The 22,082-nt window shown below is 44.5% G+C and overlaps 1 protein-coding gene and 1 long non-coding RNA gene across 6 annotated transcripts in view; one reads left to right on the top strand and one right to left on the bottom strand.

The window, feature by feature from the left end:
- LOC121020580 (uncharacterized) overlaps nt 1-8,021 on the top strand; it is a 29,289-nt gene extending 21,268 nt beyond the window's left edge. Inside the window, exon 3 of the long non-coding RNA XR_005786208.1 lies at nt 7,907-8,021. This is a non-coding gene — a long non-coding RNA (uncharacterized LOC121020580). The remainder of the gene's footprint in view (nt 1-7,906) is intronic.
- MCUR1 (mitochondrial calcium uniporter regulator 1) lies at nt 47-22,028 on the bottom strand. Of its 5 annotated transcripts, none has more exons than XM_040460660.1 (8): nt 21,809-22,028; nt 17,992-18,095; nt 17,149-17,250; nt 15,600-15,641; nt 14,721-14,792; nt 10,172-10,225; nt 8,749-8,863; nt 47-284 (listed from the first exon to the last, which is right to left on the bottom strand). In XM_040460660.1, the coding sequence occupies exons 1-8, from the start codon at nt 22,011-22,013 to the stop codon at nt 229-231; spliced, it is 750 nt and encodes a 249-aa protein (XP_040316594.1). In that variant the 5' UTR covers nt 22,014-22,028; the 3' UTR covers nt 47-228. The 5 variants fall into 5 exon arrangements, with proteins under 5 accessions (XP_040316594.1, XP_040316595.1, XP_040316592.1 ...); XM_040460661.1 differs by lacking the exon at nt 47-284 and adding an exon at nt 2,973-3,944; XM_040460658.1 differs by lacking the exon at nt 47-284 and adding an exon at nt 4,156-7,403.
- Between the last annotated feature and the right edge of the window lie 54 nt (nt 22,029-22,082).

Below are 22,082 nucleotides of genomic sequence, written 5' to 3'. Positions count from 1 at the left end.
AGCCTGCTTTGGATTCTGTCTCCAGCTCTCTGCCCCTCCCCTGCTGGTGCTCTGTCGCTCTCTCTCCGTCTCTCAAATAGAAACTAAAAAATTTAAAAACAAGAATAGAACATTAAAAACTAAACCTGTCCTGGTATGTGTCGGTGTCTTGGCACTCTGGGGAGATGGCGAGGGAAAGGTATTCCTTTGAGTCAGAACGCTTGGGTCTGAACCTAGAGTCACCACGTCTCAGCTGGGCGCTGGTGGGCACATTACTTCGACGGTCTCTGCCTTGAGTTCCTCATCTGTAAAGAGATTATTTCAGCGCTTACTTCATAGGGACGTGATGCAGATTAAACGAGCATGGAAAGACGTTCGAAATGTGCCTGGAATATGGTAAACAAATGCTCCGTAATCATTCCCATGCTCGTTACTGTTCCTGCTGTTACTGTAGAAATGTGGGAACCGTGGCTTGGCAAGCTTAGATGGTTTTCCCAGGAGCATGGCAAGTGGCAAGCTGGGGAGCTGAACCCAGGGCTCCTGACTCATCGCATTAGCGGTTTTGAAATTATCTGCTTAGAAAAACGGGTGTTGAGCAACCACACCGTGATCCTCTGCCGCTGAAACAAAACAAAACAATCATGGGTTTATTCATTGGCAGGAAGAAGTTAATGGACTTCTCTCAACCTTAAACTTTTTCCCTTAGAGTTTTCTTAACCTTTGAGGGCTTGCTACTCTTTGGTCTATTAGCACGCACAGTGCTCATAACCAACGGGAGGCATTCGCATAAATATTAATGGTGAAGACTCGGAAGTTACCGGCCGTGCTCCATTCAACCGCTGTTTGGTTCTCACGCACGCTGACCTTGTTTCTTAATTGTACTCGCACCTCGGAAGCAGACTTTCTGCAGGGGCACCTGTCCAGGGTCCGAGTGAAGGGACTGGATACGCCAGTGATTTGCAGCATCCCACAGAGGACACCACGTTCAGCGGAGAAGGCGATGCCTTCTGGGTCCACCACCCCCTTAACAAGCCTGATGGCCACCAAGCGTGCCACAGCCGACCCTGACTTCTACCGGGTGTCGACTGATTTTTTTACACGTTTCCCTCAAACCTGCGAATTGCAGATCAAGTATATGTGTTTTGAGTTATTCTTAGAGGAGAGAGTCAGAAAAGAAGGAGCCAGAAAGCTGGGAACAGAGGAGGACAAATGGAGTGGGGGACACATGCCTTCGCCATGCAGCGTAAGGCAACCGAGGCAAAAATAAACCTCAGGATGCCAGGGGTCCAATGCCTGTTGGAAGTCTACCCTGATCTTTCTGTTTCTAATTTTAATTTAAATTTTTTTTAACATGCAAGGGACTTTTCTTTCTTAAAAAAAAAAAGGTTTTTTTTAATGCTTTTATTTATTTTTAAACAGAGAGAAAGCAGGAGCTGGGGAGGGACAGAGAGAGAGGGAGATAGGACCTGACGTGGGTTCCGCGCTGACAGCAACGAGCCTGACGTGGGGCTGGAACTCGTGAGCCGCAAGACCATGCCTTGAGCTGAAGTTGGATGTCCAACTGACTGAGCCACTCAAGCGCCCCTCTAATTTTGAGAGAGAGAGAGAGAGGCAGCAGTGGGGGAGAGGGGCCGGAGGAGAGAGAGAACCTTCAGCAGGCCCCATGCTCAGCACAGAGTCTGATGTGGGGCTTGATCCCATGACCCAGGGGTCATGACCCGAGCCGAAATCAAAAGTCTGACGCTCAACTGACTGAGCCACCCAGGCCCCCCTACCCTGCTCTTTTTAAGGGGAAGGGAGCGGTATCTGGGTTACGCCATGCTTTGCTAAATAATACCGCAAAGCTGAGGATCTATCTATAACCCTGCAGATTGGGGAAGAGCTTTGAGAAATACATCTGCGTGTGAATTTGTCCATTTGAAGCGATTATCTCCTTCTCTTTAAGTGTGCAGGCCGTGTCACTCGCACGCTTAACCAACGCCGTGAATGCCAAGCCGACAACCACTGCCAGCTTCCTTCTTCCTTGTCCGCCTCCCACCGGAAGGGCTGCGAAGGCGAAACACTTTTCGCCTTGACTAAAAGGCGAGACACCTATGAGAAGAGCCCTTTTGGGGCTCTCTCTCTTGTTCTGCATGCTGCCACCTGCGGATATGAGGCCCGGAGCTGTGGCAGCCACGTTGTGATCACGTAACCCCAAGGCTGAAGCTGAAGGCCTAACATACAGAGGAAGGGAAGAATGCAAAGATGAGAACAGCTGGATCCTCAAAGGCAACACTGACATGCCAACCCAACCCTGAGGATCACCTGTATTTCTAGACTCAATTAAGCTATAAAAGTCATCTGGCATAAGCCACTGTTTGTTTTACGTTACTTGCCGTTGAAAGCACCCGATCGCTACGACATAAAAAAATAATACTCGTAAGTGCTCTCATGGGTTCGCTGAATACCTTGGTCCCGCAGGTTTCCATCCTTTCTCCGTGACGTCTCATCGCCCTTTTTCACAGATACCACAGAGACACCGCCTCTCAGAATGACATGAGGCTCACACACCACAAACTACTATAAAAAAGAAATAATAAAAAAATGCTGCCGTGTTAGGCACAGACGCTGGCTTTTGTGCAGTAAGGGACACGGTGCCACTCAGCAGCTGTTTCTTCTCTCCTGGGAGGACGGACGTCGTGGGCTCTCAGTTGGCCATGGAAGAACCGTAATATCTTCCAGAGACAGTGAAGTGCCCGAGCTACAACTGGGAGTGCAGCTCCCTGGGCCGATCTTAAGCTTCCAAATCATGAACTGATAGGGGACGGGGAGGATGAAACGGAGAGAAAAATATAAATTAGGACCTTATGAAATACCCAGGCCTCGGGGCAACTGGGTGGCTCAGTCGGTTGAGCATCTGACTTCTGGTCAGGTCATGATCTTGCGGTGAGTTTGAGCCCCGTGTCGGGCTCCGTGCTGACAGCTCGGAGCCTGGAGCCTGCTTCGGATTCTGTCTCCCTCTCTCTGCCCTTTCCCCACTCATGCTCTGTCTCTCTCTGTCTCTCAAAACTGAATAAACATTAAAAAAAACCCAACCCAGCCTCAACTCCTTCCTCCTGAGAGTGCTGGCCTAGAAATAGTTGTGCGCGTACTTGTAACATGTAAGAGGCGAACCAAAGCTGTTGACGTTAAGGTGCAGATGCCCACATCCTTGTGGGTGGCGGTGGCCCCTGCGAAAGCTCCCGAGCCTCCCACAGTCTGTGACCCTCGCGTGGAAGCTGCGGAATTAAGGTAGACGCCACTGGCTGTACGATGCGTGGCAGAGCTCGGCTGGGGAGAGGCGGAGTCTTCGATTCCAGAAAGAAAGCTGTTTCTGGAAAATGCCATCCTTCGATGCAGCGTTATTTTGGAGGACATCAAAGTCCGGAGGCAAAGCCAAGGCTTTCGTTTTGCCGCACTGCGTGCATGTGAGAGCATGACCAGGTGGATGGACGCCCCCCACCTGCTTTGTAAACACGGAGGCCGAGTCTGCAAATCATTGGAGGCCTTTTAGCAACTTTAAGGCTCATCCTCAAGTCCAGTTTATTTGACTCTCTACCGTTGGTAGATTTCTGGTTGGAGACCATGAAAGGTAGCTAACATTAATTTCTCAGCTATTTCACTGGTCCGCTTTCCCATGGTGTCTGCTTTCCTCGCATGCAGACGCGGTTACACTGAAGGTCGCCTGCACAGTGACTCGCGAAGAGCTCCATCTTCCAGAGCTGGGACGCTTGCCCAGCGGGTCTCCAGGGAAGGAGCTGCCCCAAGGAACCACAGCACCCCTCTCTGCACCCTCCTGCTCGGCTGCCACCTTGGCCGCAGGCTTTGGATACGTTCTTCCGGGCTTTGTCCCAGTGGAATGAGCTCTCCAATCACCAAGCCTCGGGGCGTGTGCTGGGCCTTTCCGGTTCTTCACCAGGAAGCTGGTCTGAGAGAGTTTTGCCCACCTGGAGAGAAAGGGGAGGTAAGAGGTGCAGAGAGGAGGTCTGATGGCATTGGAGTCTCGCCCCTCCTGAGCTTTGATCCTGTGAGCTAAAAGGGCAGATTCCTTCTTGCTCAGGCTAGCCTGATTTGGATTCCTAACACTAATACTTCTCAAACTTGAGCTTGAAAACCTCATTTCCCCTCAAACAAGTAAAGGGTTTTACACAAGCATGCTGATTCTTTTGAATAATAAAAAAATTTATTTTGTAAATCAAATAAGCACTTCCCAGGTTGTCATCTATACAAACCCAATCTTGGGGGTATTAGATTTTCTTGTAATACACCATTACCCTATACAATTGGAGGGAGTAACAGTTAAAATACAGTGCAGACACAGGTTGCTCTAGTTCTTCTCCATTCATTGAAAAATCTGAATGAGAAGTAGGCACACAGAAACAATCACATATTTTACTTTAGACAATAAAGATATTATACCCACTCTACAATAAAATGGAATTGAGTGTTTGCTTAAGTGACGAAAAGGTTAACAAATGATTTGGGTTACAATCAGAGGAACGGGAGTGTAAATCTTCAGCAGGACAGGTATTTTCAAAATAGAAGCGCAACGAAAGGCTCCACGTTCCCAAACACAGAGAATACAGAAGGAATAGCTTCCGCTTAAGACGTTCTTGCTCTAGCGTCAGAAAAGCTGCAAATCTGATACACGTATGTTAAGGCCGAAGTTTCCTAGACGGGGGTTCTAGATTTGTTCGCAAAGGGCGGCGACAGGTTCGACGGAGCATGGTGGGGCGGAAGAGAAATGCTGGGCCGGTGCTGACATGGTTAATGCACAGGCAGAGGCGGGGACGGGGAGGAGGCCGAGAGACACAGAAGCGAGGCTCCTGTCACTAAGGGCAGCTACAAAGGGAAGGGCACGAGCTGAGCCGGGGCCAACCCAGGCAAGGACATGCTCGCTGTGGCTCAGGGTGTTTATTTTTAGAGTGTTCCCGAGACAAATTCCAGCGATATGTCTGGTTTGAGTCAAGCCTTTCTTCTCGAACTTGACTTCTCAACTGAGGTCCTTGGCGTACTTGAGGGAAAAAATGAATACATTCGGATTTGGTTCTGTTAGAGACGAAGCTGGAAAACCGGCCGAAGGGGTAAGAACGGCCCCGAGACCAAACTGCTGTTTCCTGGAAAGAACCGTAGAGACAGGCAGGTTTTGCTTACTAATGGAGCAGGAAAGGAGTCGATTTGGAGTTTAGGTTCTTTTAAAAAAAAAAAAAACAAAAAACAAAAAACAGGGCAGGCGGGAGGAGGCAGGAATGCAGAGGCAGCCTCGAAGGAGACGGAACCTGTCCGTTCGATGCCCTGCCTTGGGCATGCATAGCTCAGGCACCTGTACCCACAGGGGTGTGTTGGCAGCTCTCAGCTCTGGTTAACTCCCCAGGGCCCGGACACGGGCTCCCTGCGAGTTGGGCCGGGCATCCTCCCCCTTCCTGAGATTAGAAATTAGGCGAAGGCCTAAATCCCCAAGTGATCTGAATCCCTCTGAGCCAGGCTAGTTCAGGGAACGGTCACGCTGCTCTCAGAAGCCTGGGCCAGCCAGCAGAGGGGAGGGCATGCTCGTATTTCTGGCCCATATGCTTTTCCCATAGAAGACCTCTGACCAAACAAAGAGAACACGGTCCCGAACCCTTGTAACCTCCACGGACGCACGCAACCTGAGCCACCCAAAGGCGAGTTGGTTGTTCCCAAGGTTGCGGGGATGGGGAGGCTGTCCTGTGCTGCAAACGACGGCAGAGCAAAATCCAAGGCCCCGGATCCAGGGCCTGACGCAGCCCACTACTGCAAACAGTGGGGATGGCACTTGGAGTACTTTCTGGCAGATGAAAGAGTGTCACCCCACTGAATGCCACTTAAAAACATATGTTACCGGGAAGTAAGGTCACCTCACTTGTTTTTAACCTACACGAGTTACTGTTTGCTCTGAAACGTAACTGCCTACAGTGCTTGTGCCTCTTGGGGATTCTTTTAATTTTGGAGGAGTGTCTGCGCTCCAGGCCCTCTCTCCAAGTTCTTATTAACGAAAGTTGTATCTACATTAAGTAGTGGCAAACGTGGTCTTAATGGGATGTCATTTACTTAAATCTTTAATAATTAAGGCAATTGCTAAATGTGCAGTATTTTCTGGGGCTCCGTCCCTGAAAGGGGAAGAACGTACTGCCACGGTAGTTTATGGAGCAGTTGAGAGAATTCTGGATCAAGTTGAAAACGATTACATTACATTCACTTTGAAACTGATACCACCAATGCCAAAGTACTTGATTTCCATGCTTATTTGGAGTTCAGAATCTCTGTGCTAAACCTACGTTTTGAAAAAAGACAACGATTTACATTTCCGGAAGTTTCGAAATGACATCCAAAGGACAAAGGTAATTTGTCTGCCAACAGTGGCGGTGGGTGATTTATTCCACCTGTTTGAGCGACACTTGTCTTCTCCACCGTACCAGGTCGTGTGCACACGCGTGTGGAGAGAGATGGAAAACATGGTCTCCGTGTCCTCCTTTTAAAAATGCTTCTCCTCTCCCACATCAGTCATTCAAATAACATGAGAACGTGCTTCTCTAAAAGGACCCTGTCGGTAGGCATTTCTTTGTTTTAAAAACCAGAGGTAAGGTAGGTATAAGAAAGTCTTGAACAACCAAAGGGATAGACCCAGGTTTGGACGATGAGCCAGCATGACGGTTCTCTAACTTCCAGGCATATTCATTAAAGAAAGACTTGTGTAAAAAGTGCATCCGCTATCTAAAGGTCTAGATACTGCTGCAGAAGGAAAACTGAGTGGTTCTCTTGCATGCAAAGCAGATGAAGACCAGAAGGAAGGAGACCGTGTTGCACAAACTAGACTTCCATGCCGAGAATTAGCGCGTTTTCTAGGTAGGCAATGCCACAAATGGGAGTTACCTTACGGTTCTCACATCATGGAGACTTGAGTGGGAGGGTGGGAGAGAAACCTAGCACTCTGGGAGGTAAAAGAGAGTCCCCAGTACCATTACAAAACTTCGTTAGGCAACAAGATTTTCTAGCTGGGAGGCACGTAAAAAAGAACCATGACAATCACAAAGACAATGGAAATGAAGAGGAAAAAAAGTCTGCTTTGGACGGACAGGAGAGGGGAATCATTAACACCCCAAACAACTGGGCCTGAAACACAGTTACCCTAATGTGGGGACTGGCTGACGGGAAGGACCGGGTCCTCAGGTAAAGAGGATTTGGTGCTCTTGGTTCAGTTTCGGTGATTCTTCAGCACTTAGTGAAGACGCGGAGACCCCCACGTCCTCTGACAAAAGATTTAAAATTGTGGAGAATTATGCAAATATTTACTGTTGATATGTCCCACAGGTTAGACCAAGTTCACTGGTTCAGCTGAGCGGGGTCTCCCACGCTTTGTCCACCACCGCTCAGCGTTACAAAGCCAACTAGACAGAAAAGACGAAAGGAACAATTATGAAATTCTTGACTCCTTTCCTTGGTCATATGTCCATACTCTGCATAAAATAAATAATACATGTTAAATTGAAACCAGGGTTAAAATCTGGAAATGGGGGAGGGGGCGGGGAAGGACAGCAGTCTGGTTTTCTTAAGGCAGAACGATAAGGATTTCTTTAAACAGACACTTTATTACATCCACAGGCGATAAAATCCCAGAGCTACTGTTAGGCACGTAAATACAGACCCTGTAAGAAAAAAAAAAAAAAAAAAATCGAACATAGTATTAGTTAACAGTTACTTAAGGAACAACTTTTCATTAAGAAAACACAGCTGTTTATCCACCTACCCACCAAGCAAAACAATGAACAAACGCAAGAAACTCAGATCGTCTGCTAATGTGCCACATTCCACGAGACACCTGCCCACGACAACACTCCACTACTTGGGGCACCTGCCCACGACAACACTCCACTACTTGGGGCACACCGAGCCTTTGGCTCGGGTCAGGAGCTCATGGTTCGCGAGTTTGAGCTCCATATTGGGATCACTCCTGTCAGTGTGGACCCTGCTTTGGCTCCTCTGTGCCCCCCGCCCCTTTCTCTGCCTCCCCCCTCCTTGCACGCTCTCAAAAATAAATATAAAAACGTTAAACAAAAAACAAAAAAAAACCCCTCCACTCCTTCGAATCATCATCGTCAAAGTACAAAGTATCCCATATTCAATAAAACTTTTTAATGAAAGCTGAGAATCACAGAAATTCTGTGGTCACAAAATACATGTATATTGCAGGGACACACCCTTTAAACCTTCACGAACAGAATTCCACTTCTAAATGCTTTAGAAACTTGAAATACTGATTAATCCAAAACGTTAAATAGGAGTTGCAACGGATGGCTAATTATATTCACACGTGAGTCTTCATTTCCTCTTCGGGCTCAAAAATTACAAAACCAAAATAGCTCCTCACAGGGAGTGGGGCCAACTGAAGCAGAGAGATCACAATTCAAAAGCCTTTTACTCCATCCATAAAATGTTCTATCTTGAATTTCACTAAAAAAGTTTTCAAGTAAGTAACGACTGTTCAATGAGAGTAACTTACAAAATTTAAGATTCTGACCATCGTAAAGCACGTCGCTATGCTACTAAGGGGAAAAAAGGCAAATTACGGTATGATGATCCATCTATTAGAAATTGTAAGGTGCCTTCTAATTTCAGAGACGTTAAAATGTGAAAAAAATGTGTTAGAATCAACAAAGTGCACATCTTTGACTTACTTTCTAAATTCTATGTATTTTCAGCTGTTCTGAACGACTTCGACACAAAATAGCTTACCTGCTAAATATTTAATGTTATCAAGCTTGTGCGACTCCAGCATGGTTTTGAGGCCAGCGACCTCAGTGTCTATCTTCCTGTCGGTCTGGGTGACAGCCCGATCTTGCTGGGCATGCTTTTAAAACAGAGAGTCACAGCATTAGACCAGCTGGGATACCTCTGTCCCCATGGCTCCCTCCTAGGGACCCTCCCCAGCAGGGTGCAGTCGGAGAGAAAGCTGGGGTAAGATTGAGGAGACCTGGGCTTTGGTCTCTGTTCTTCTATCTTCACACTATGTGCACTGATCAGGGCCTTTAATATTCCTGTTACTTTATTGTAAGAATACAGTATACAATACATACAACACACAGAATACGTACTGACTACTGATGTTACTGGGAAGGCTTCCGGTCAACAGGAGGCTATTGGTGGTGAAGTGCTCGGGGAGTCACAAGTTATATGCAGAGTTCTGATGCATGGGAGGGTCCCTAATCTCTCTATCGTTCAAGGATCACTTGTAGTTCCTTATGGCTAACAATTCAGGGAATGAGTAAGGAAATAAATGCCTGGATGAGTAGAAAATATTCTGGAGGAATATTCTATTCTCTGATGGAAGCGTCTTGTGAGTTTCAGAGGTCCCAAGTAACATAGGAGGGAAAAAAAGTAATGCGTGCCCTACGTTCAAAAACAAAATAAAAAATAAAAAATCTCCATTCCTTATTCTTCAGTCACTGAGATTTAAACTTTCATTAAGATAATCAAATATTCTATTAGCTGCAAAAAAAAAAAAAAAAATCCCCAGGATGCTCCACACTTCTGGGTGCATACCCCAAAAACTGAAAGCAGGGACTCCAACAGGTACGTGTCCAACCACGTTCATAGCGGCATTATTCACAGTGGCCAAAAGACGGCAGCAACCCAAGTGTCCACGGACAGGATAATCTAAACGTGGCACGTCCATATAATGGGATTATTATTCAGCCTTACAAAAGGAGGGCAATTCTGACACCTGCTACAACACGGATGAACTTAAGGGCATTGTGCTGAGTGAAATAAGCCAGCCAGTCACAAAAGGACAAACACCGTATGACTCCACTTCCATGAGGTCCCCAGAGTAGTCAAACCCATAGAGACAGAGAGTAGAACAGGGGAGAAGGGAATGGTGACCTAGCGTGTAGCAGGTGGTTTCAGTTCTACAGGTGGTCAAGAGTTCTGCAGATGGACGGCAGTGATGGTTGTGTCATGATGTGAATGTACCTAATGCCATCGAACTGTTCACTTAGAAGTGGTTCAGGTGGCGATTTCATGTGTACTGAAAAGAAAACCCCTAGGACGCTGAGCCTGCGTGCATCCTCCCTATGACACATCACGAATGACAGTAACCAAGCGTGGGATGAAGCAAAGGTGGACACAACCATCAAGGAAAGTCAGTCTCATGTCTTACCAATGCCACCATTTCTGTCCTCATTTCCAGCAGCTTCCTTTCATTCAACGAATACTGAAACAAACATGTAATCCAGGTCAGATTCTGATTTATTCCTTTCTCCCTTTCCTCCTTCTGCATTCTCCGTACTTCCAAGAACACAGAACACTAGAGATCACCTCTGCTGCTAGCCCCTCTCCTGTAGATGCGTTTGCTCAACTTTCTGATTTCTAGCCACTCACTGCTCCAGTATCTGGATTCCTTTCATCACCCTGTCACCCCCTACCTCTCTCCCCTGCTCCTGTGCTCGCTTCTCTGTGATGTCATTAGGCCCCTCCCACTAGGGGACCAATCTGCATGGCTGCTGAGTCAGATGCCTCTTGGTTGTGAGAGGGTTGAAAAAAAGTGGGGAAGGATGTAGTTTGGGAGCTATCCCTTCACAATTACAAAATTGGTCACTAGCTGAGGCTTAGACAAAGATAGGAGTTTTATAAAGTTGGGGGAAAAGTAGTTTCAAAGAATATTATTCTGTGATGCACATGTTGCCTAAAGATACAATTTAAGTACATCGATACAAGAAATGCACAAACCATCACATGTTGGTTTTAATTACACAACAACAACCCACTTGGGTGTTGTCACAATCCAGTGTTAATAAAGGAACAGACTAGCACTACCCAGAATCAAAATGGTATCTTGCCTTTGGCTATTAATGCTTATGCAAAGATTTAGTGCAATTGTGTTGTCATTGAGACCAAATTCAGACATACCACCTTAGCAATGGGCATTAGGATTTAACTGAATTAATGAAAACCTATAATTTAAGTGAAAAATTAGCTTTTAATTTGTCACTAAATTAACATTGTTATAGGAGAGAAAATCAATGCTCTAGTATCTAGAAACGTTCTAGCTATAAAATGCTCCCCGGGCAATACCAGGGGGATAGAGTATAAAAACAGTGATGCCCAGAAATGAAAAAAAAAAAAAAAAAAAAAAAGAAAAGGAAAGAAAAAGAAGACAAAAAAAAAACAAAAAAAAAAAACCAACAAAACCCAAAACCCCAAATCAAGGAATAGCCTAGGACCAAAGACTGCTCATCGCCTTTGTATGTCAAGGTTTCAGAAAAGGAAAGAGCTATGCATCAAATCACCACAAGAGGGCAGGGTGGACTGGATCTTTCTGTAAACCTTGGGCTCCAGTCTTCCCTAAGTCAGTCTTGACTAAACAGAAAAGAAAAGCCTAAATCTTGACATGGCCATGGATTTTAGAATAACTTCTATGGGATTCCAACTTCCTGCACCCCAAAGCAGCTTATAGGCTGTACTGCTTTTGAAACTGGCTGGAAGTGCCACCAGTTATATCTTTGAATCAGCATTATAACTTTAATTTTATTACTATTATTTTTTAAGTAGGCTCCACGCCCAATGTGGGGCTTAAACTCATGACCTTGAGATTAAGGGTCGCATGCTCTACTGAGTCATTCAGGCGGCCCAGAATGATAACTTTATTAAATGAGGAAAGGGAGGGTCAAATAACTCATCTTCCCCAATGCACACTGAATCCACGCCAGCTGCGAAACAGTATATACGGTTGTCCTGCATTTCAGAGTCTTCTAAGTTGAGGATTACTGAGAACCATTTCTCAGCTGGGCTAATAAATCACATAAATTCACTGGCTTTAGCCCATGTTTATCAATCCCATACCTTCCCATCTCCTAGATGTATTTCTTCCCCACCTGGTTAGCTACGGGCTAAATCAAGTGCATTCAGATTTTCTGCTAGGTACATAACCCACAGGGACAAATGTAATTAAAAGAGTTTCTCTTCTTCTAGAGACTAATTGTATGCTAATGATTGTCAACTATTTTAGCGGGAGGAGGTGATTTAATCTTCATGGTTGAGACGTGTTTTTTAAGACAAGAAAGACAGGTGACATGGGCCTCATAATTATTTTGGACAACAAGGCTCAGCTCAACTCTTGAAATCCAGACACAGTTCTAAAATAAAGTCAAGTACCTATTTGCATTTGAGTACTGGCTTCATTTATCATTGCAGCACATTTTGGTTACAGACTGTGAAAAACACGAAGTCAATGGACAAATGTGCATACTCAGTTTCTACAGGTGTATCCGGTTCCGTTTGTGAAAAATGCTTTGCACCCCCTATTTCTCATTATCCTAAGAATAAAGACGCTATCTAACTACTGCTATCAAATTGAAATAAAGCCTGAAGAAGATGGATGGTTTAAAAATCGCCAGAGGTAGGGGCGCCTGGGTGGCGCAGTCGGTTAAGCGTCCGACTTCAGCCAGGTCACGATCTCGTGGTCCGTGAGTTCGAGCCCCGCGTCAGGCTCTGGGCGGATGGCTCAGAGCCTGGAGCCTGCTTCCGATTCTGTGTCTCCCTCTCTCTCTGCCCCTCCCCCGTTCATGCTCTGTCTCTCTCTGTCTCAAAAATAAATAAACGTTAAAAAAAAAAAAAATAAAAATCGCCAGAGGCAACTCAACATGTATCTTTATTAGAACATATTCACTGAAGCATTATGTACAATCACTGAGACGTGGAAGAGGTAAGTGTCTGCTGATGGGTGAATGAAGAAAATGTGGTGTGTATGGGGCACCTGGGTGGCTCAGTTGGTTGAACATCTGACTTTGGCTCAGGTCATAATCTCACAGTTCGCGGGTTCAAGCCCCACGTCAGGCTCTGTGTTGACAGCTTGGAGCCTGGAGCCTGCTTCAGATTCTGTCTTCCTCTTTTTCTCTCTGCTTCTCCCCCACTTGTGCAATCTCTCTCTCTCAAAAATAAACGTCAAAAAAAAAAAAAGAAAAAAGAAAAAAAGAAAACGTGGTGTGTGTGTGTATATGTATATATGGGTGTGTATGAAGTATTACTCAGCCATAAAAAGAAGGAAATCCCGCCATTGGGAACAACATGGATGGACCTCGGGTGATTAAATAAGAGAAAGACAAATACTGTATGATCTCTCTTACATGTGGAATCTAAAAAACTGCCCCCAAACCAAAAAGAAACCCCTCAAAACCTGAGCTAACAGATACACAGACCAGATTAGTGGCTGCCACAGGTGGGAGCTGCAGGGTGGGTGAAATGGGTCAAAAGGTACAGACTTACAGTCGTAAACACTGTAAGTCCTGGGATGTAACTTAAGGCATGGTGACTACAGGTAATTGTACTATAGTGTATATTTCTTTTTTTTTTTTTTTTTTTTTTAATTTTTTTTTTCAAAGTTTATTTATTTTTGGGACAGAGAGAGACAGAGCATGAACGGGGGAGGGGCAGAGAGAGAGGGAGACACAGAATCGGAAACAGGCTCCAGGCTCTGAGCCATCAGCCCAGAGCCCGACGTGGGGCTCGAACTCACGGACCGCAAGATCGTGACCTGGTTGAAGTTGGACGCTTAACCGACTGCGCCACCCAGGTGCCCCTATAGTGTATATTTCAAAGTCGCTAAGAGAACAGATCGTAGAAGTTCTCATGGCAAGAAAAAAATTTTGTAACAATGTATGGTGAGAGATGGTGACTAGATTCACAGTGGTGATGGTTTTGCAATGCATACAAATATGAAATCATTATCTTGTATGCCTGAAATATAATGCTGTATAAGTCGATTATAATATAATAAACTTTTCAAAAAGTATTACTGTGAAAGTTCTGAGGGGGGAAAAAGTACTTATCTGCATCGTGTTTGAAAAAAGCAAGGGCAGCAGAACTGTATTTCCAGTTTTCTTGGGTCCCCGTATGTGATCCCACAAATTGCTGTATGAGTACTAGTCGGCTTACTTACTCTAGTATCTTTTTTGTAACAAATGTATACAACTACTTTTCCTAATTAAAAGTTTCAATTTAACATAACTTAAAGAATCATTTAGAATTTACATTTCAAAACAATGCAATAAAGTCATTAAGATGTCTTTATTAAAAAAAAAAGACTATGCTTTGGATTCTGCATCTCTCTGTCTCTCTCAAAAATAAATAAACTTAAAAAAAAAAAGCTTACATGGAAATATTTTTTTAATCCTGAATTTCAGTGTAGAATTTGATATTAATAATTTAATATTCAAGACAGATCATCAACTTAACTTTTGAGAAATCAGGACCCGTGGAGGTTTAAGTCAGATTAAATAGAGCGAGATTGAGTTTGGTTTCTTTGGTAACATCTAAGTAACACATAATTTAGTCTCTCTGAAATAAGATTCAAACTTGATTTGACCAAGATTTTAATTAAAAAAAAAATTTTTTTTTAAGATTTTTTAAAGATTTTGAGTAATCTCTACACACAATGTGGGGCCTGGACTCGTGTCCCTGAGATCAAGAGTCACAGGCTCTACGGACTGGGCTAGCCAGGCATCCCTCCAAAATTTGCATTTTAATGCCATTTTGGAAAGCATCAAATTTAAGCTGTAAGCCAAAAACAGAATTAAAGCGAAAACTGCCTACCAACAATACCTGGGTAAGTGTGTGACAGCACTGCTGAGCTGTAAATAAACTCAGACCTGACCAAGTACGCATCCTGCGGAGAAATGAATTCGCACTCGGTTTTTAAAGAAAGGACATACCAGTTCCTTCACTCTGCTCTTTTCTAGATTGAACTCTAGTTTGGTATCTGTCCGGACCTTGACCACTTCATCCTAGGAGGAGGGCAAAGAAAGAAAGAAAGAAGTCCACAGTGAGAAAGGGGAACCTTGGGGTGCGAAGCCTAGAATGGTGACCCTGCTGGTTCTCTCCTGAACCAACAGCTGAGGCACGGGGCGGGGCCAGGGGCTCTCAGAGATACGGAGACAGGAGGACCGTCCCTGGCCAAGCCATGGCTGCACTCAGCCCTGTCTTGGGAGTCCCCAGTTGTATACACAAACAATCCCCTTTTATGCTCAAGTCAGTCCAGGGGGGGTTACTGTCGCCTTTAACCTCAAGATTCCCAGTGTAATCTCTTTACAGAATTCGTGGCAAAAGTCATTCCCCGGACCACTCTGGAAAGCAGAGTTGGGCTCAAAGAAGGAAAATACTAAATTCTGGTTTAAATAAAGCCTTCTTTCTGACACTCACCAGAACCTTTTCTTCCTTAACATCCATGTCCTTTCCACTTAAAAAAGAAAAAAATCATACAGCTGGCACAGTAAGCATTTAAAACCACAGGTAATTCTCCAAGGCCAGTCTCTTCTAAGAGGATCTAGAGGTTCCAAGTGGCTACCTAAGAATTTTTTAACCTAAAAATGACTTAATTCATCCGATTCATCCTAGAACACAATTTTCTTAACGAATTTGGTTACAGACATCGCTAACTTATTCCGTGACTATGTTCTTAGCTAAATCTTCCAATGTGTACTTCTGAGACATATTACACAAATAATTAATATAGAATTAAAGGGCTTCTGACATTATTATTTATTACTACGTTTATGTAAGTGCAAACAAGAAAGCAGGAGTGAGGATCTTACCATTACTTGTTGTTTTAACCGATGTAGTTCGAGGTTTATTTTCTAAAAACACATTAAAAAAAAAAAAAGTCAAGGGCACGCTTAGAAGGTTAGAAAAAAAAATACACAAAACTTGGTAATACACACATCAGGACACGTATGTGCATGAGTTTTCCTGATTCTTTTCTCATTGAACACGAACCTCGCCGCATTCAGAATGAAATGTGACCCGCACAGCCCCCGCAGCAGAAATCTGTCAGGCCAGGAGGGTAAGACCACGCGTGTGCCTGTCTTGAGATCAGTTTTAATTCATTTCGAAAGTTACATAAAATCAATAATGCAATTGTTTTCAACATACATGTTTGCCTCCAGAGGCCCTGCTTTCTTTAATACCTCCTTCAACTTTGAACGAATTCTGCCTTCAAACAAGCTGATTTCAAGGACAAGTGTGAGAGTTTCAAACTTTACCATTTTCTAGCAAAAGAAGGAATCTTTTGCTAGAAGGCTTCTTACAAGACTAGGACGAACTGGTAATAAATGGACTTCCTCTACGGAACTCTAACGAGGACTGAAAACAAAAGGAAGGGTGCAAACACAGCACGGGCCGCACTTTACAAACCACGGGATTCTTTACAGCACCACTTGGTCAAGAGAACCCAAATTTGGAAACAATTTTAATATGCACTTGACCCTTGAACAACGCAGGCGTTAGGGGCGCTGACCCGCACACAGTTAAAAATCTGCATATAACTTCTGACTCCCCCAAAACTTAACTAATAGCCTACTGTTGACTGGAAGCCTTACCAATAACATGACACATATTTTGCACGTTATATGTATTATATACTATCTTCTTACAATAAAGTAAGCCACTGAAAAGGTAATGTTATTAAAAATCTTTTAATGTTTATTTTTGAGAGAGAGAGAAAGAGAGAAAGAGAGAGAGAGAGAGGGAGAAACAGTGTGAGCAGGGGGAGGGGCAGAGAGAGAGGGAGACACAGAATTGGAAGCAGGCTCCAGGCTCTGAGCCGTCAGCACAGAGCCCGACATGGGGCTCACACTCACAAGCCGTGAGATCATGACCTGAGCTGAAGTCGGAAGTTGAACAGACTGAGCCCCCCAGGTGCCCCAGAACAGGAAATGTTGTAAAGAAAATCCTAAGGAACAGGATACACATTCACTGAACTGTGTAAGTGGACCTCTTCAGTTCCAACCCACGTTGTTCAGGGGTCAATCTCCTGTACGTCACAGGAAAATAATGTGGCACATTCACATGACCCTACAGACAGTGGACAAGAGCAAAACCTGCTGCTGCAAGCCACAATGGATGCTTCCCCCAGATGAGGTTCTGGAAAAGGCAAAACTGGCCAACGGTGCCACAGGCCAGGCTAGTGGTTTCCTAGCAGGGTGGGGGTCAGCAGATTTCTGGGGTCCCCGTAACATTCTACTTCTCGACCTGACTGGTAGCGGGCACCTGGTGAAGACATGTCTATCGTGCACTTTGTCTCTGCATGTTGGGTCTCAACGTCTCGATACTATTTTGTAAGGATGAGGGGCTCTTCAGTGTTACCTCATTTTCTGCTCTGAGGGCTGAAAATTCACTCTTCTCCAAAATAACCATATCTTTTTTCACATTAGCAATCTGAGACATGATTTGCTGAACAGTGATCTCCTAGGAAGAGAGAAACAAAACAGATCAATAACCTGGGCGGGCCTAGGACATCCGCCTCCTACCTGGCATCATCTTTGCGAGAAACCAGAAGAACGCGGACGTGAGAAAAGCAGCGCAGCGAGGCCATGCTCTATTAATGAGGAAAGGAAAATGGTAAAGACCAAGTCCAGTATCATCATCAAGCGTGCCACGGTTAGAAGGGTGGCAGTCTGAGGGCCAGCGGCTCACGAACACGCCGCCACAGTGCTGGCCAGATCGCCATTTGTTGCGTATGGTTGGTGGACTGCAACAGTCTGTTTTCAAGCATAGTGAGTTTTCCAGCACGATTCTACAACAGTGGACAAAAGAGCTTCAAATAAATATCTTTTATGCCACTGGAATCATTCGCCTCTCAACTACTGGTTAAAAGTACCATATGCTTTTCAGAGGTGCCTGGGTGGCTCAGTCGGTTGGGTGACTGACTTCGGCTCGGGTCACGATCTCACGGTTCGTGAGTTCGAGCCCCGTTTCGGGCTCTGTGCTGACCCCTCGGAGCCTGGAGCCTGCTTCCGATTCCGTGTCTCCCTCTCTCTGCCCTTCCCCTGCTCGTGCTCTGTCTCTCTCTCTCAAAATAATAAACATTAAAGAAAGAAATTTAAAAAAAAGTACCATATGCTTTTCAATAGAATATTATCCAAAAATATATATCACAAATAACATCCCAGCTTCAGACTTTAAATTTGCTACAGTGCCCCAACTAACCTGCTGCATCTTGGTGACCATATCCTTGTAGACGATCTCCATATTGGCATCGGTGATCTTGACCAACGCAGAGACAGTGATTTCTGCTTGCTGGGTGGTAAACCCTAAGCGAACACACACAGACAGTCACACTCTGGAGACTCCGTTTGTCAGAAAACAAAACGAAACAAAACAAAACAAAACCCAGAAAAAAACCCTTCACAGAAAGGGAGACAATGCAAAGAAAGGGAGAAAGTGAATTCAGAAAGCCCAGTGTGGCAGGAGGTGAGGAGACCAGAGTCTGGGCTGTGATGTGTCTGTCACTCTGGACAAGCATGACACATCGGAGTCTATTTCCCCAAGTAAGATAAAGGGTTGGGCTGGTGTCCTCTAACATCCCACCCAGCTGTCAAAAATCATGTTTCCAGAGAATGTCTCATGACAAAGAGGAAGCCTGAAGTGTGGGGTCAAGGGAAGGAAAGCAAGACTCAAAATTACAGATGCAGTTTACTGCTTTTGTAATTTAACAAAGACCCTAGGTAATTTTTCTTTTTCTCTGTGTGGTCTACATTTTCTAGAATGACATGTTTCCCTGAATTTTAAAATGTACATGTTAGTAAAGAATAATTTACCTAAGTAGGAAAGTTCAACTGTTTTATAACCTGCATAAATCCGTCAAACCACTGACCATATAAAGATAACTAGTAATTCAGCTGTTAATTTATTTGATGTTAAAAAGACAAAATCATTCTTTTATGTTTCCTCTACAAGTCTCTTGGGTTACTTGTGGAGAGGGGGCCAGGTGCTACTCAGTAAATGATACTGAATTAAATTATATAAACATCCAACTCAGCAGTGTTACTGTTTCCAATAACTGTAGACGGTAATTTACATTTCACATTGGAAATCCTAATAAAAATGCTTAAAACCAAGTCCCTGGAAAGTAATTTTTTTTCTATTAAACACTTCCAGCCATAAGAACTACGGAAGAATCTACTGATTATTGTAGTTAAAGGCACTCTGAATAAAGTTATAACTGATACAGTTTGGATCAGACGAAGCATGGGAGTAAAATTTTTAAAAACCAAAGGCAAAGACTTGAAAGAAACAAAAAAGGACCTCCAAAGACCTACTCCCTTCACTTTACTCGAAATCCTTAAATTTTCAACACGCGGGTCATGCACATTTAGAAAAATCATCTAAAAGGTTACCCACCAAAATGTTAATGCTGTTTAGCTCTGGGGTATTGGGATTCAAGACAGTTTTTTTGTTGTTTCTTTTCTGCCTTCCCCATTTTTTGAAAATGAAAATGCGTCTTGCAAGTTTTGAAACTTTATGACAGGTTCCCAGTTAAATATAATTAGTTTGGCAGCGATGAGTAAAAGAGAAAGAGAAACCGGAGGAGAACTTAATGCTGATGATCAACTGCACAACCTTATAATTTATAGCCAGCTGTGGGAGGAGAAAGGGATAAGAAAAAGCAGAAGTTAGGCCTAAAAACCTGCCGGGTTACCAGGTACAAATCAATGTTTTGTGAGAAGGACAGACCAATACACCATCAGAGTCAGGGAAGCTGCAAGACGGACGGAACTTCTCTCAAGCAGGAGACACAGCCGCGGAGAAGAGGACAGAGGGTGGGGTGTTCCTGGACGGGTCCTTCTGGGCCTCACCCTACGGCATCGAGGACCCATATCGCTCCTCTAAGAGGCCTCGTGGCCTACACTGCAGTGGGTACCTCCCAACACCGGTCTTGAGAGATGCAAACACTCAGGGGTCAAGGTTTGAAAACAAGAAAAGCAGGAAGTACATCCATCGGAATAAGACACTTTAAACGTGAACAATTTTTATTTATCAAAACTAACTAAATCGACTTGTATGTGGGGGGAGAGGAAATAAACCGCACCTGTTAGCGGGACGTAGCTCTGAGGCCATCTCGAGGCCACTGCAGCTACCCTGCCACTTAGCAAAATTTGTGACGCTTCCTCACCAACCCCACGCACCTGCGTGGAGCGAAACCTCCCCATTATCTTGAACGTGTCTTTTTACGTCGGGTTACTTTCAATGCAAGAACACGAGGTCCATCCAAAAAAGGAAAAAGTAGGAAGACTTCTGCTTATCAAGACAATTCTTATGCCCCTCTTCTCACTTATGCTCTTTCCCAAATTCTGAGCTGAAAGACACTTTGGTGAAAGAAAGGCCTAATGTTTCAACTCTGAGAAGCAAAGTGGTGAAAATTATGATACAGTGCTTGACCGTTTCTCCAAAGTGTGTTCAAGTGCACGGTATTTCCTTTAATTCTCAAAAGGATCTTCGGAATTCTTATTGTGCTGACGCTACCGATGAGATGAAGAGATGGAAACTGGGAAGAATGACAGAGCTGCCTGGCTGTGCAGCGGGGCCCCGGGCAGAGCTTGAACCCAGAACTTCTAACTCCCCTGCCCAAGCACGGCAGAACTCACACCATCGCATGTCCTGGGCAAGTGAAGCACCGGGTAGCCCGGAGAAACAGCCACACAGTGTAGTAAAGGGTCACAGTACAGAGAATGAGAATTGGTGTGTCTGTCTAGATGAGACAAAAAGAGAATGTGGGGTGCCTGTGTGGCTCAGTTAGTTAAGTGTCAGACTGCAGCCCAGGTCACGATCTCATGGTTTGTGAGTTCGAACCCCACGTCGGGCTCACAGCTGTCAGCACAGGGCCTGGAGCCCGCTTCAGATCCTCTGTCCCCACTCTCTCTCTGACCCTCCTCCACTTACACACTCTCTCTCTCTCTCTCTCAAAAATAAACATTTTTAAAAAAAATAATAAAACATAAATAAAAGAGAATGTTACCTATGTACTGAAGGCACTTTCAGTAAATGTCATATATGTTAGAGCTACCTTTCATGTTAATGAACAGCAAGAAGGGAAAATATTAGACTACTTAAAAACGCCACAAGTTAGAATTATTAGCAATTGCTGCTCAGGAAAATTTTAATTTCATAAAAGTCTTCAAAGCACACATCATGCACAGTAATAAAGCTACCCCTTCTATGCTACAGACAGCTGTCACAGGAACCATTCCTGACTTTTGCTAACGTGTCTAAATTGTTATCTAGAACGCTGTACTTCCAGAATGATGTTATAAAAAATACACTTCTTGGGGCGCCTGGGTGGCTCGGTCAGTTAAGCGTCCGACTTCGGCTCAGGTCACGATCTCACAGTTTGTGAGTTCGAGCCCCACGTCAGGCTCTGTGTTGACAGCTCAGAGCCTGGAGCCTGCTTCGGATTCTGGGTCTCCCTTTCTCTCTGTCCCTCCCCTGCTCACACTGTCTCTCTCTCTCTCTCTCAAAAATAAATAAACATTAAAATAATTCTTTTAGGGGCGCCTGGGTGGCGCAGTCGGTTAAGCGTCCGACTTCAGCCAGGTCACGATCTCGCGGTCTGTGAGTTCGAGCCCCGCGTCGGGCTCTGGGCTGATGGCTCAGAGCCTGGAGCCGGTTTCTGATTCTGTGTCTCCCTCTCTCTCTGCCCCTCCCCCATTCATGCTCTGTCTCTCTCTGTCCCAAAAATAAATAAATGTTGAAAAAAAAATTAAAAAAAAAAAAAATAATAAAATATTTTTTTTTAAATACACTTCTCTCAGACAGAGAGAAAATGGGTGGGAAAAGTCTCAACTGTACCAATGAAGCGAAAATGTCCTTAAGCAAAAAATAAGAACTTAAAAACCACAGAGTGACCAAAAGATTACCTGTAGACTTACAAGTCAAAGAGTAATATGAGAAATTAGATAAGATCATGAGAAGTCATATTTTACAGTGTTTTTTTTCTGTGGCATTGAGCTTGGCACAAAAGGATTACCATTTTCTTCGAGTAAACACACTAAGGCATGGGTGTCGAAGTAGAGCTTCCTGTTCCCACAAGAGGTGAACTCCCTCCTTTTGTGCTCCACATCTCTCCTGTGTTCCAGCTGCAGGCTTCCAGCAGACAGGCTTAGTTCTAGAAAGGACAGGACAATAAAGCTCAAAACAGGACCTGGTGGTAAAGGAAAGCCATGAAAGAACATGGCATACCTCAAAAGCCTACCCGGTTTTGTTTACGTTTATTTTTTAAAAGTAATCTTTACACCTAAAGT

The sequence above is a fragment of the Herpailurus yagouaroundi genome, unplaced genomic scaffold (genome assembly GCF_014898765.1).
Source record: "Herpailurus yagouaroundi ecotype Mexico unplaced genomic scaffold, PumYag 250, whole genome shotgun sequence".
Lineage (NCBI taxonomy): Eukaryota > Metazoa > Chordata > Mammalia > Carnivora > Felidae > Herpailurus > Herpailurus yagouaroundi.
The sequence above is the reverse complement of the archived record's forward strand: the minus strand, read 5'-3'. Positions and strand labels throughout refer to the sequence as shown.

Coding starts and splice junctions, on each gene's coding strand:
- MCUR1 (XM_040460658.1), bottom strand. CDS start 22,013: ATGTTCTTTCATGGCTTTCCTTTACCACCAGGTCCTGTTTTGAGCTTT. Junction 15,642..17,148: donor CCCTCAGAGCAGAAAATGAG/GTAACACTGAAG, acceptor ATGTGTTTTTAG/AAAATAAACCTCGAACTACA. Junction 8,864..10,171: donor GGACAGAAATGGTGGCATTG/GTAAGACATGAG, acceptor CTGTTTTAAAAG/CATGCCCAGCAAGATCGGGC.